The sequence below is a fragment of the Camellia sinensis genome, chromosome 7 (genome assembly GCF_055761805.1).
Source record: "Camellia sinensis isolate YWXY chromosome 7, ASM5576180v1, whole genome shotgun sequence".
In the NCBI taxonomy this organism is placed as follows: domain Eukaryota; kingdom Viridiplantae; phylum Streptophyta; class Magnoliopsida; order Ericales; family Theaceae; genus Camellia; species Camellia sinensis.
This window is the reverse complement of record NC_138967.1, coordinates 86,628,086-86,641,273: the sequence shown is the minus strand read 5'-3', so window position 1 is coordinate 86,641,273 and position 13,188 is coordinate 86,628,086. Positions and strand designations below refer to the sequence as shown.

At 35.6% G+C, this 13,188-nt stretch overlaps 1 protein-coding gene across 9 annotated transcripts in view; it reads right to left on the bottom strand.

The window, feature by feature from the left end:
* Positions 1 to 1,304: 1,304 nt before the first annotated feature.
* Positions 1,305 to 13,188, bottom strand: part of LOC114323390 (rab GTPase-activating protein 22) — a 43,642-nt gene continuing 31,758 nt past the window's right edge. For 6 of the 9 annotated variants that reach the window (XM_028270983.2, XM_082878448.1, XM_082878449.1 and 3 more), the window contains 9 exons: positions 12,948 to 13,051; positions 11,110 to 11,918; positions 10,861 to 10,983; positions 10,644 to 10,732; positions 10,327 to 10,527; positions 8,572 to 8,973; positions 6,855 to 6,938; positions 5,748 to 5,997; positions 1,305 to 1,642 (listed from right to left, as the gene is read on the bottom strand). In XM_028270983.2, the coding sequence (XP_028126784.2) occupies positions 5,956 to 5,997; positions 6,855 to 6,938; positions 8,572 to 8,973; positions 10,327 to 10,527; positions 10,644 to 10,732; positions 10,861 to 10,983; positions 11,110 to 11,918; positions 12,948 to 13,051 (1,854 nt within the window). In that variant the 3' untranslated portion in view covers positions 1,305 to 1,642; positions 5,748 to 5,955. Of the gene's footprint in view, positions 1,643 to 5,747; positions 5,998 to 6,854; positions 6,939 to 8,571; positions 8,974 to 10,261; positions 10,528 to 10,643; positions 10,733 to 10,860; positions 10,984 to 11,109; positions 11,919 to 12,947; positions 13,052 to 13,188 lie in introns of all 9 variants that reach the window. The other 3 variants (XM_082878453.1, XM_028270987.2, XM_082878452.1) reach the window with 2 other exon arrangements.

Genomic DNA, 13,188 nt, shown 5'->3' with positions numbered 1-13,188 from the left:
AAAAAAAAAGTGATTGATTTGATGTGTATGAGAGAGAGAGTGATTTTGGAATGTAGGTAACCAAACAAAATTTTGAGATTTTTTTTGAAAAAATTTGTTTGGCTTGATTACTCTTGAAAATTTGATTGTAGAGAATTTTTTTCAAAAATTTTTCTGAAAAACAAACCAAACAAGGCCGCTATTTTCCGTCTTTCCTTTTTTTTAATTTATTATTATTATTATTATTATTTTAACATTAATCAAAATGATGTTGCTTTGATTCACTCCACAAAACGCTCTACAAATGTTCACTCTAGAGGATTCGAATGCCCATGCCCTAACCCATTACAAGTTCACCAACACCACCTTCTCTTAGGTTACCAAACCAAACCAAACCAAGCCTTAAATCCCATCAAATGGGGTCGGCTACATGAATCCTTCTTCTCCACGCGGCCCTATCAAAAGCCATTTCATTAGTCAAATTAAGTAGATTCATATCTCTATTTATAACGCTAGTCAACGTTAATCTAGGCCTATCCCGTCCCCTAACACTTCTATCTACCGTTACAGCATCGCATCTCTTCACTACTGCCTCTGTTGGTCTCCGTTGAATATGACCAAATCATCTCAAACGATTCTCTCTCAACTTATCTTCTATCGGTGCTACTCCTACCCATTCTCGAATACACTCATTCCTAATCATGTCCTGTCTAGTCTTACCACACATCCACCTTAGCATCCTCATCTCAGCCACACTCGTCTTATCTACATGATGTTTCTTGGTTGCCCAACACTCCGTCCCATACAACATAGCTGGTCTAATAGCCGTTCTATAAAACTTACCTTTTAGTCTAGTGGATATTCGTTTATCGCACAATACCTCAGACGCACTTCTCCACTTACACCATCCCGCTTTAATCCTATGGGCCACATCTGCATCAATCTCTCCCGCTGTTGTGATAATCAACCCTAAATAACGAAAATGTTCACTCACCACCTTCTCTTAGGTTGCTAAACATTAAATCAGTTCTCAGCGTTGATCAGGAGCTACAGCTATAGCTACAGTTTCACCAACTACCCTAATCAAATAAGTTGTTTGCCTTGTCAATTTTAGCCAATGGGCAGTCTCAAAGCTTTAGGGAGAGAGACTGCCTGAATTGCTGTTGTACAAACCAGAAAATACAAGCACCGTAACAGCAACTAGGAATGATTTAACAACTATAGTTGATGTTATGCAGGGGAAAGATCCTTACAATTATTTTATTTGTTTATTTTTTGCTAATAGCAAGCAATACTCTCATTCCGATAGAAGAACTAAACGTCCATTGAAAAAAGAATGTTATCTATAAATATGGCCATGAAAAATATATGTTCTCCAGTAGATAATACTACACCACATAGTTCTATTCTTAGAACCTCCATTATCATTATGCTAATACCAAAAAAAAAAAAAAAAAATCTATAAATTTTAAGTGACTTTCACTACAACTGTTTCTGAAAAACACTTACACAAAACCAATCAATTGTTGATTCATAATTTGCTCTCCAAATATAAGATATAACAAAGAAGAAATCATATTCCACTCACCTGCAACTGCAAGAGAAGTACACGTGATCCGGTTTGCGGGACAAAAAGCAAACTTTCCAGTTTGCAGTCCTTTTGCTGGCATCAGTGAATAAAAAAGAGTCATTCCACAATTCATGATGTTCTTTCAAAGGAAGTCATTACAACTCAAGACTAAAGCCATTAAATGAAAAATATTATAAATTGTATCATGTCACAAAATCTTCAGTACTAATCAAGGTTTGGATTCTGACAGAAAGCACTGCATTCTTGTATAAACTTTATCCAAAACACAGCTACATGAATTCATCTAATGGCAATCCCTAGGTTCAATGGTTATGGAAAATGAATTGTGTTTGATGAAAGAGGTAGTACTTACAAACTTATAACTTTTTGCACAGCTAACCCCAATTGGCTGCCAACTTTAAGCTGGGCTTTTTGGCATTTTAGCCCAAACAGCCAAACAGCCCTAGCCTCATTTGGCACACCCAATGGCCCATGAAAAAGCAAAGAAGCTCACCTTTTAGGTTTTATTATTATTATTATTATTTTTTTTTTTTTTTTTTTTTTTTTTTTTTTTCCACGGTTGCCAAACCTGTTGTGGTTTAGCATTTTCCACATTTTTCCCTTAACAATTGAGAGAATGCCATTAGAAAGTTTTCATGACAATGCATTTTTATAGAGGGCACATTGGTCACTTTGCATTAAAAGCCTAAAAGCTAACAAGGTTGCCAAACATGATTATCTGAAAAAGCCATTTGAAAAGTCAAAAGATTAAGGGCGTGTGCCAAAGTTTTAGGCCAACTCTTTTTTTTTTTTTTTTTTTGGTTTCAAAGAAGCTAGCTCAAATTCTATGTTACATGGCCTCGGGTGTGGATGCATATCTAGAGGTCAGGCCCATCAAATCTCAAATTTAAGGGGTCTTGGGTAGAATTCAACTCCAAAAGCTAGCTTATATACTTCACATTATTTTGGTACATACGTGATGTGGGATTTTGTTTCATACCCTCCCTCACATGTAGTGCGCTCACTCAGTGGCACCTGCCACGTGCAAACCAGGGACACGCACCTTACCCATTCAACTCCAAAAGCTAGCTGCTGAGGTGAGGGTGCCCTCACACTTACATACTTCACATTACTTTAATACCTAGGAGATGTGGGATTTCATTCACAGATATATGTAACATACTTTGTCAAAAAGATATTTACTCATTTTATAGCCATTATACAATAATGTACACATATAATGATAGTATCTAGTATAAATGTGTCCAATGGAAAATATTGGACGCATATCCCACACCCTTGTCTAACTATCGAATGCTCGATAGGTATTTGATTTATCTTGAAAAGTCCATGTAACATAGCTTAAAAATCAGGCTACCACTCTATGATGTGAAGCTAGAATAATATTTAGATGATAATGCCCAGCTGCAATACATCAAAAGAAGAGCAGGTCAAAATTGATTTCAAGCCCTAAGGTCAAACAAAGAGGTATGGATGCGCAATCATGAGCCTTTTGCATAAACTAAATGTATGCTAAAAATAGAGTTATCTGTTGTAATATTTGATCTTTAGAGGGGAGTTGTAGGAACCGTTCATGAGGGCAAACAGTATTCAGACTGGGGCCAGCATTATATTGCTGATCAATTTACAGGCTTCACATAGGAGCCAGCTTTCATGTGTGGCTGGATATAAAATTGGGATTTTTGTCCCATGATATACTTCGTCTTATTAACCTAGGAACAAAAACCAAGTATAATGCTCTCTCACAATGGTCATGAGACAGCCCCCAAATTTCCAAAGACTGGAACATGGCTATGTATGAGTTTGTTTCGGAAGTTACTATTGGAGATAAGATTATATTGTAAAAAATATCAAAAGATATGGAAGATATCATAATATATGGAGATCCCATGATTTGTGTTTTTTATGATTTTTTGCATTTTTGATTTATTTCAATTCCTTAATTGAAGGAATTTGATTGTATCAAGTTGAGTGAATGAAAGATGTAGCCCCCTAAGGCTTTGTGTGTGTGGATGTAGGCCAATATTGGCCGAACCACATTAAACTTTTGTGTTCTTTCTTCTCTCTTTTCTGTTTCTATTATCTCTCCATATATAACCTTATTGCCTTATTACAAAATTCAACTTGGTATCAGAGCCTATTGTACCCTAGGCATGTTTCTCGACAGAGTACTTTCTCCACATTTTTTGTTATCAAGGTATTTTTTCCTCTTCCTTAAGTTGACCACTAGTTTGTTGATGTGGTAAGCAAACTTTGTGATTTTTACTTGTTTCGGGGGGCTGCCGGTGTGTTCAGTAGCATTATTCTATGATACGTTGAGTTTTTCTGTTACTTCTCTACCCTTTTAGGGTCTCTGTGCTGATGTGATAAGTACGTATTTGATTCTTTTTTGTTTTTGGACTACCAATGTGTTCAGTAGCATTCTTTGTGAGACGCCCTTTTTCGGCCTTTTTGTTTGTGGTGATTTGCAGTTACTTCGACCTTGTTGCTTTCTCTCTCTCGGTTGGTTTCTCTTACTGCATCATAATTGATTCAATGCATGTTTCTATGTTGCAAGATGTTGATTCCTTACCTATGTTCATTGAAGTTGTCGATGAAGGGAGTTATTACAATTATTGTCGTCTTTCAACAACTTCATTGTAGTTGTTTGTAATGATCATCCTATTTTCGAGTTCAAGTAGGACATTTCCCTACAACCGTTCCATATTCCAACTTGGGGCAGAGTGTTGGAGATAAAGATTATATTGTCAAAAATATCAGAAGATATAGAAGATATCATAATATATGGAGATCCCATGATTTGTGTTTTCATGATTTTTTGTATTTTTGATTTGTTTCAATTCCTCAACAGAAAGGATTTGATTGTATCTTCCATTATATATATAGTGTATCATGTGAACAAGAGTATCAAGTTAAGTGAATGAAAGATGTTGCCCCCCCAAGACTTTGTGTATGTGGATGTAGACCAATATTGGCCGAATCCCGTTGAACTTTGTGCTCTTTCTTCTCTCTTTTCTGTTTCTATTATCTTCATATTCAACCTTATTGACTTATTACAAAACTCAACTGTTACCATAAACAGTTACTTGTGGTTGGCTACATGAACTTTTTCTCCATTCTGCTCTATCAAGAGTCATATGCTTAATTAAATTAATTATATTCATATTCTTCTTACTATAGTATCCCATGTCAATCTAGATCTTGCTCTCCCCATAGCATTTCAATTAACCGTTATCCTATTGCACTTCTTCACCATTGTCTCTACCCATTTTTGTTGTACATAACCAAACCATTTAGTTTGTTCTCGCTCAACTTATCTTCAATTGGTCCTACTCATACCATCTTATGAATGCATTCATCTATAATTCTATCATTCTTTGTCTTACATGCATCCATTTTATTTCTAAGTAGTTATTAGATGAACTCATTTGCAAGTGTCCAAACAAGTGTCAGCTGCAGGCTAGCAATCTTGTCACGTCAACAATTGTAGATACTACACCACAAATCGTTGATATATAAAATGAACACAGACAGGATCGAAGCTTTCCCCAATCATTTCTTCCATCCAATTACCCCAAAATATTATTCTCAAAACCATGCTTATCATCTTTAAGATAATATAATTCTTAGGTTAGAAAATTAATAGTTAAACCCAATGGCCAAATTGGTAGGCTGAGAACCTGCTGACCCAAGGTCATGTTTGTTTGGACTCAGTTCAAAAAAAGAAAAAAAAAAGAAAAGATGGGATTAGCATTCCTGGGCTCTTAGTCCTGGGATTATTATTATTTTTGGATTGTGTATCCGATCCCATATTCGATTGGCTCAGGAATATGAGGGATTAATAAAATCACATCAATTTTGCAATTTAACTAACTAGTCTAAACCTCTCCTTAGTCCTCCATTTTGTTTTCCACCTCCCTCTTGGGATTCAATAGTTCCCCATATGGGTCATACCATGTCCAAATGGACTATTAGTCTAAACCATAATCTTCGTAGCCAAACATCAGATTATGTATTTTGTTAGATTATTAGTCTAATCCCAAGGCCGTGCCTGCCAAAACAAATATGGCCTTAAGGTTCTTGCTTATCTAGCCCATTACAAAGCTTGTGTACAGAAGTTTTTAACAGCATGGAGTGTACTTACAATGCAAGCAAAGCAGAATGATACGGTAATTACCTTGCACTGCAGTGGAAGAGAATTTCTAGGTACAGATGAATGATGAATCTTCAAACAGCACATGCACTTCACTATATGCTCCTCATTAAAAGTTAAAATAACAAAATTCGGTCATGTCACCCAGACTTGAAACTGGAATTTACAGCTCTACCAACTCAAGTGCCAAGTTGAGCATCTTTCGTACAAATATATGGGAAACCAAGCTACCCTAGTCATTGTGCTGAGATGCAGGGCTCCTGCTCTTGATCAGCTGGTTCAAACAAAATAAATTTCAAAAAGGCGTCTAAGATAGAGGAGAAAAATAAATACTATATATAAATTGCATTTTATAATAATGAAGATGAAGGGAACAATCAGTTTGTCTTTAATGCTAATCCAGCTTTCCACAAACCCAACAATGGCATGTTGTGCAGGTGACACAAGAAAAAGGATGAATGATGCATGCATTAGTTATGCATAATCGTATAAAAAAAAAAAAAAAAAAATTAAAAAAAAGAAAATGAGAAAAAGACATGTTCAATAGAAGGCCAGTGCACTATTTTTGGTACAAAAAGTCCAAACGAAACAAGGATCATGTATGGAAAATAAAACAGGATGATGCAGGGCACTACTGTTGTTGAGTCAGGCACCATCCATACAGTACGGGTGAAGGCATCATTAAACACTAGGAAGTGCTAGAATCAATCGCCAGTCAAAAAGAAAAAAAGGTGCTTGAATCAATTAATCAAGGCTTAATTAAAAGGAAAGGAAAAAAAAAAAAAACCAACATGATAATTCCCCTAGAAAGGATGCTTGAAGGCAATGTGAGGCGGAATGGGCATGCGCATCCACCATTTAATTATAGTCTAATCAGAAGTTCTGATAATATTTAGTTTTTTTGTTTTATTAGAGATCAAATTTCCAAATAAAATTATTAGGATTTAGTTTTCTAATTTAATTAGGGTTATTACCATATAAATAATAGGTTTCTCATTGTATTATTATTCAGACTTTGATTAATAAAAATTGTGTTAAGGTTGTGGCCATATAATTAAGGTTGTGGCCCTTGTGCTCTACATCACAATGGCTATACAATGAAAGAGATGGAAGAAATAAACTGCTCCAAACCTTGTAGAAATACTTTTTCCGGAGTTTGATGGCTGTATTAACACATCTCTTGACCCTGATCTTAAGCATTCTATCATTGAATATCTGCAAGAGGTATCTTGTAAGAAACCACTGACACTCCAAAAAAATTAAGTAAAAAAGTAATTATAATCGATATACATATATCTATTGTTTGTGTGTGCATGAGAGAGAGAGAGAGCGAGAGAGACAGAGAGAGAGAGAAGATCATAAAATCATAAATGCGATACCAACCGAGATAATAGAAAAAACATGAAGCTCTAAAACAATAAACTTTCTCAAGAATCCAAAAAGGAAAGGGTTACTTGTATCATGATGGTATAGACTAAAAAAAAAAAGGAAAAGAATATTGCAAATGAACGGAACTTGGAAAAGCAAACAAGGATGGTGACCATGAAAAAGCAAGGCTCATGGGTTAGTTGTACCCAAATGCATGTAAACGCTATAGACTTAAAGGGCTATATCCCACATCATTAGAATATGCACCAACCCCATGATTTCACAAGCATTTGTATAACTTTGCCGACTTTGTCAGAGGTAATGGCCAAACTACAACTGCAGTCTATCCTAGCCCTCTACCACTTTCTTGTTTTAGTTTGACATATAGTGGCACTTCACTCACTGCTGCATACTTATCAAATAAACAAGAAAACCAATTGAGTACTAGTTTTCAGTCCTGCACAAAAATTAAAGCCAGAAAGCAATTTTTTTTTTTTTTTGGATAAATAAAACCAGAAAGCAATTTTGATACATACACTAGTTAGGATCACCTGACATTAGGGATGGTCATTTTCCCCTGCCCTGATTAAGAAGTGGGGTGGTGACGGGTTTCGCTTTCCCCGCCCCGTTCCGCCCGAACCCCACCCCGATTATATTTATATGTATATAATATGTATAATTTATTTATTTTTCATTATAATAAACTAATATTTTCATTTTCCAACTTACAAAATTAACCTGCCTCCCGCCCCGCTTTCATCACCCACTAATTTTCCCCACCCCCGATATGATCGAACTTGGCTTAATAGCCAAGCCACTAAAGCAAAGGCTTTAGGCCCAATTTGTGAAGAAGGCCCCTAAATTTAAAGAAATTACAATTATATATGTATATTTTTTAAAAGGTTTATTTTGAAACATTATAACAAAAAGACCTCAACCCATGAATATAATACATGTTATACATATTGCCAAAAAAAAAAAGGCCTCTATCATTTGTTACACAAATTTTGAAATTATCCAATCTGTTAATTTAAAAAGAGTTACTTTGAAAAAGGCAAACATCAATTTAGAATATGTTTTACAAGTTTATTTTGAATTTTCACATTTTTTTTCTTGACACGATCTTTACTTTGAATTTATAAATTATATTTATCTGATAGTATGTACTTTTCAATTCTTTTCATTTCATAACGCTCATAAAGGCTTTAAATAACTCCCAAAATTTGTATTGTAAAACATTTAAATATAAAAAACCCTCTAATTGAGATTTCGCTTTAGGCCTCATCAAAGGTTGGGCCAGCCCGGGATATGATACAAGGCAGGGGCAGATTTCTTCAAGCTAGCAAATCATGGGCATTCAATAATTGACAGCCAAGAATTACAAAAGAAAAAGAAAAAAATAAATAACAGTACATGTGTCAACTGGGTGTTCAGTTCAACGCAAGTGTATAAAGCGGAAAATTTAGTACAGTGGACCTACCTTTATCAGATCATCAATTGAATTGGTTTCTCTGATTATTTTCTGACGATTTGTGAAAAGAATTGCCGCTACACAAAAGACAGGTAATTCATCATCACCATTCCTTCTAGATGATACTACTGTGCACATATGCAAGCGATCATTTTTTGACCAGAAATTTCTTGTCAATCCACAAAAGGAATGGGTTGATGCTGATTTTATTCCACTGCTGTCAGCTATGGAGGGATCTCCATTTCCATGATTTGATTGTAAGACACCTTTTATATTACCCTTTACATTCTCAACGCTTTCTTCTCCCATTTCGGCACCTGATTCCCTGGGAATCTCTATTACTAATGGCTCCAGGCAGTTCTCCTCTAAATTGCAAGACACAGATTCATCAAAATCAGCAGCCCACATCATCTGCAGTGAGAACAAAAATTTAAAAGGAAAAAAAAATAAAAAAATAAATAGAAGAAGAAGATGTACTTACAAATAAAACATAAATATACGAACATCAATCAAGGTTGACTATTAAATTGCATTTAAAAAGTAACATCCAAATGAAATACATTAGGGACATGGGTCACAGCAGCACATAAGATCTGGTCTACATAACATGAAAAAGATGAAAGTGAGTAGATCTAATCCATTTCCCGAGACTCTTTGGTTTTTCCTGGTGTCCTGACATTTATTGCTAATGACAATGTATGTCTCACAACAATCATTCACTTTGTATCTATATCATTCTTTAGTCAAAAAATAATGCCAGTACCAGTATTGGAACATGTTCGTGTTCCACACAGCAAACTCACGATTTAAATCCAGAAAATTATAGAACCAAATATAGGACATCAGATGCATGTATCATTTGCTGCTGATCATAGCCATCAGAAGTACAAAGGCCTAGCTATTGTTATTGATTTTAATTAGTTCACTTAAAATCCTCGGTTAAAGTTTTCACCTTTTTATTTTTTTAATATTTCTTTTAGCTTTTTCCTATTTATTTCTTTGTACACAGTCCTAAAGGAATGTGATGCAATGCAGTTCATTTAGAGGACACAAAAAGCATAGGGAGCATGGGTAGTCAGGAGATAAATTATCCATCTAAAGGCTGTGCTAATATATGTTTAGTCAGTTAACAGCCTAATATTACATTAAATACAGTCTATAACAAAATGAAATGGAAGCCATTGACCAACTTTATCTTGACATTTCTTTTCTTCCAAACAATGATGGATAAATAATCTTTGAAACTGATCCTAAGTTTACCAACTTTTGGACTACAAATAAGAGGAATGGCCCTATTGCCAGCGCAGCCTTGGCCGTGGCCAGGGTATAATATTTGAAAAGACGAAATTACACTTCTAAATTCACTCTGCATTTTAACTTGGGTAAATTTTTGTCTATTCACAATAATTTGGTCCGGGCAATAGGCCACCCAAATAAGAGTTGGTCTTTCATGGTTGCAGAATAATATATGCAACATGCTTTATAGAAGAGTGCTCTTAAAATAAAAACTAAAAAAAAAAAAACCCGCAAGAATCTTGTCATAATAGTACATGCAGCTGGCAACCATAGCATGAACTGCATTGTTGTTTCCAATCAATGCCGCTGTTTCTTCCTACTACAGTCTAGTAAACATTGTGGCCCCTTCCAGAAATTCAGAATGCTATTTTGTTCAATATCTTCAGATCTATTATGCTATTACCATAACAAATTTGCACCGTAGCCACACCAATTAACCAGTGAGAAAGCCCAACTACAAGCACAAACCTCCCACATACAAAGAGCCTCATTGAAAGTTAACTCCCGGCGGAAGAGTACCAGCAGCATCCTAAAAGCAAAATGAAGGCTTTCAGCACCTATATGTGAAAGGTGAGCAAACATTTCTTTGTCTGTGATCTCCAAGATACGCCACAGTGCTTGCAACTGCTTCATCACACCAGTTGGTCCTTCCATCTGAAAGCTTTCACGCTGGAGAGGTGTGAAAAGTATATATAAGTGAAAGAATATCAAACTTGTTCAAGTAAAATAAGTCTCCAAGTTAAGATATATCTTATGCAAAAGAAATCTCCCAAGTTCAAATATACCATTCTCCTTAAAAGCATCTCAAAGCACCAAAAAGCATCAGCATTGTCCTCAAAAAGAACAACAAAGGGCGAAAGCAAATCGCTCATACCTAAAATCAAGTTCTCAATTAGAACAGGCTACAATTGATGGTTTAAGCTGACATTATAGACTCATCTAGAGCTTTGCATGAAAAAGGTGGTAATAGAAAAAGGTTCATTCAAAAGACAAGGCCACAACCTTGGCAGTACCCTGTTGCAGGATCAACCCATGCATAAACAGCAAGAATATCTGACATTCGAGCTAAATTTTTTGAATCCTCATAGAACTCAAGATGACTATCTGTTCTGACCACATCAACAACTGGGGGAAAAAAATTAAAAAGACAGTAAACTTGTCAGACTAGAACACAAGAAAATCGAACCCCAGGAAAAAGTGACAATCACTAATTCTTATGAGCGGAAAGAGAACAATGCAGAGCTAACTTACCTATTCGATGCAGTGTCCAAAGCCATTCGGATACTCTGTCCTCACTAACAGGCCCCCCTTGAGACGTGGTTGCATTTATAGATGGTGTATCTGGCACATCCGATATTCTTAGTTCGTTAATTATCTCTGTTTTATGTTCCAGATTACTGGACCATGATGATGCAGGATCATGGGCATCAGAATGAACCATCTCAATTTCACAGTTAATAGGACGTGAGACATCATTATATGAGGAACCATTTGATTCCATAATTAGATCTACATTGTTATTAATTTGAAAACTATGCATATGATCATCTTCAAATTGCAATTTACGCCGTGTAGAAAGTCTATTGTCATGGAATTCACGTCCTTTCCCATCTTTGCCATTCTTCTCAAACAAATCTGTAACAGGTAAGGGCGGAAAATCAAAATAACTTTCAGTTACATATTGTGATCCATGTGCTTCACTCCCAAGTTTGGGGGAATGGCAGTTGTATGGACCAGAAGTAGGTATAAAACAAGAGGAGTCATATGCTGCACTATCCGTGCTCCCTCTAACACTGGCAAGGTCAGCTGAATCACTAGAGCTTTCCCCTTCACATGCATATGGTGTGTCTGTACAATTATTATCCCAATCACAGTAATTCTCCAATCTCTTTGCATTATCTGAAGCATGTCTACTTTTGACCTGAGGTTCACTTCTACCACCATCTTTGGACATTGTCCTCATATCCATGACTTTAGACCCCACAGCATAAGCAAGAGAACCTGTACCTATGCTTGAATGCATCATCTGACATTGATTGATAAGATCTCCGTAACGCTCCCTGCATTAAAGTTTTGAAAAAGCTGTTAAATAAAATTACAAGATAGTACAGAATTCCAAGGGGTTACCAGCTTTTCCACAATATTTTTTTTGGGGGTAAATTACACTAACCTCCCTTGAGGTTTAGAAAAAATACAAGAAGCCCCACAAGTTTGACACATTTACACTGCGCTCACTCTTATAACATGTTGCCCCCTTACCATCAATCACGTTGTTAATAATATGGATGAAAAATGATGTTGTCATCTCTTTTTTCACTAAAATATATATTTTACATTTGATTATGCATGTGTTCGTACACCACGTGCATTACTGATGCTTGTTTTACCCTTACAAAAAGGAAGCAAGTGTATTTGAGTCAAACTTTTGAGGCTTACTATATTTTTTTTCAAACCTCAAGGGAGGTCAGTGAAATTTACCTTATATATATATATATATATATATATGTATATAGCTTATTATTATAGCTGCAAGTTCTTCAAGTTAATTTTTTCCTTTTTTGCTTCAATTCCTTCAGTTACTTCCTTAAAAATCATGACCAAATAAGATGTTGTAACTGACAAAAAGCTTTGAGCAAAGTATTTTCATCATTTCCGGACCAATATGTAGTCCACAAACAGCATAACATTAACATACATTCATTGGTTTCATAAAATTTCTGGAATCCCTCATTTCATGTTAAGGAAACCGATTCCCATAGATTCAGGATTGAGATACAAATATATGTGCAGTGGTCTATATACTGTCCAATAAATACCTGGCATAGTAAAAAAGATTAGAAATAAAGGAATAGGACATTTTTCTTACTGCAGAATGATATCAAAGCAACACAAGATAAGATTTATTAAATGAACATCATCAAACGAATCCTCCCCTAAGGATGCATGGAACTCCTAAAATGGGCTTCTTATGGCATTATTTCATCTTTTCTTAAGAATCATTTACCAAGTGGGCAGGTTTAGGTCTAAGCATGAAATCAATAGAAAATTTATCTGCAATATAATGCGGTAGAATATGAAAGGGCCTACACCTCCGGGCAGTTCTCAACTGCCTTCTATGCTCTGCAGTGCTGCTCAAAGTGTAACATCCCAGAAGAAACTCCCAAACTTCTGGCCTTATAGATGGATCCACACCCTACAAAGAAAACAGATTCTTGCTCAGACTTCTTTAAGTACCAGTAAGTGCATTTAATTACAAAGAAAACAGATTCTTGCTCAGACTTCTTTGAAGAACCAAACCCATGTGTGCCACTTAAATGAGCAACTTCATTT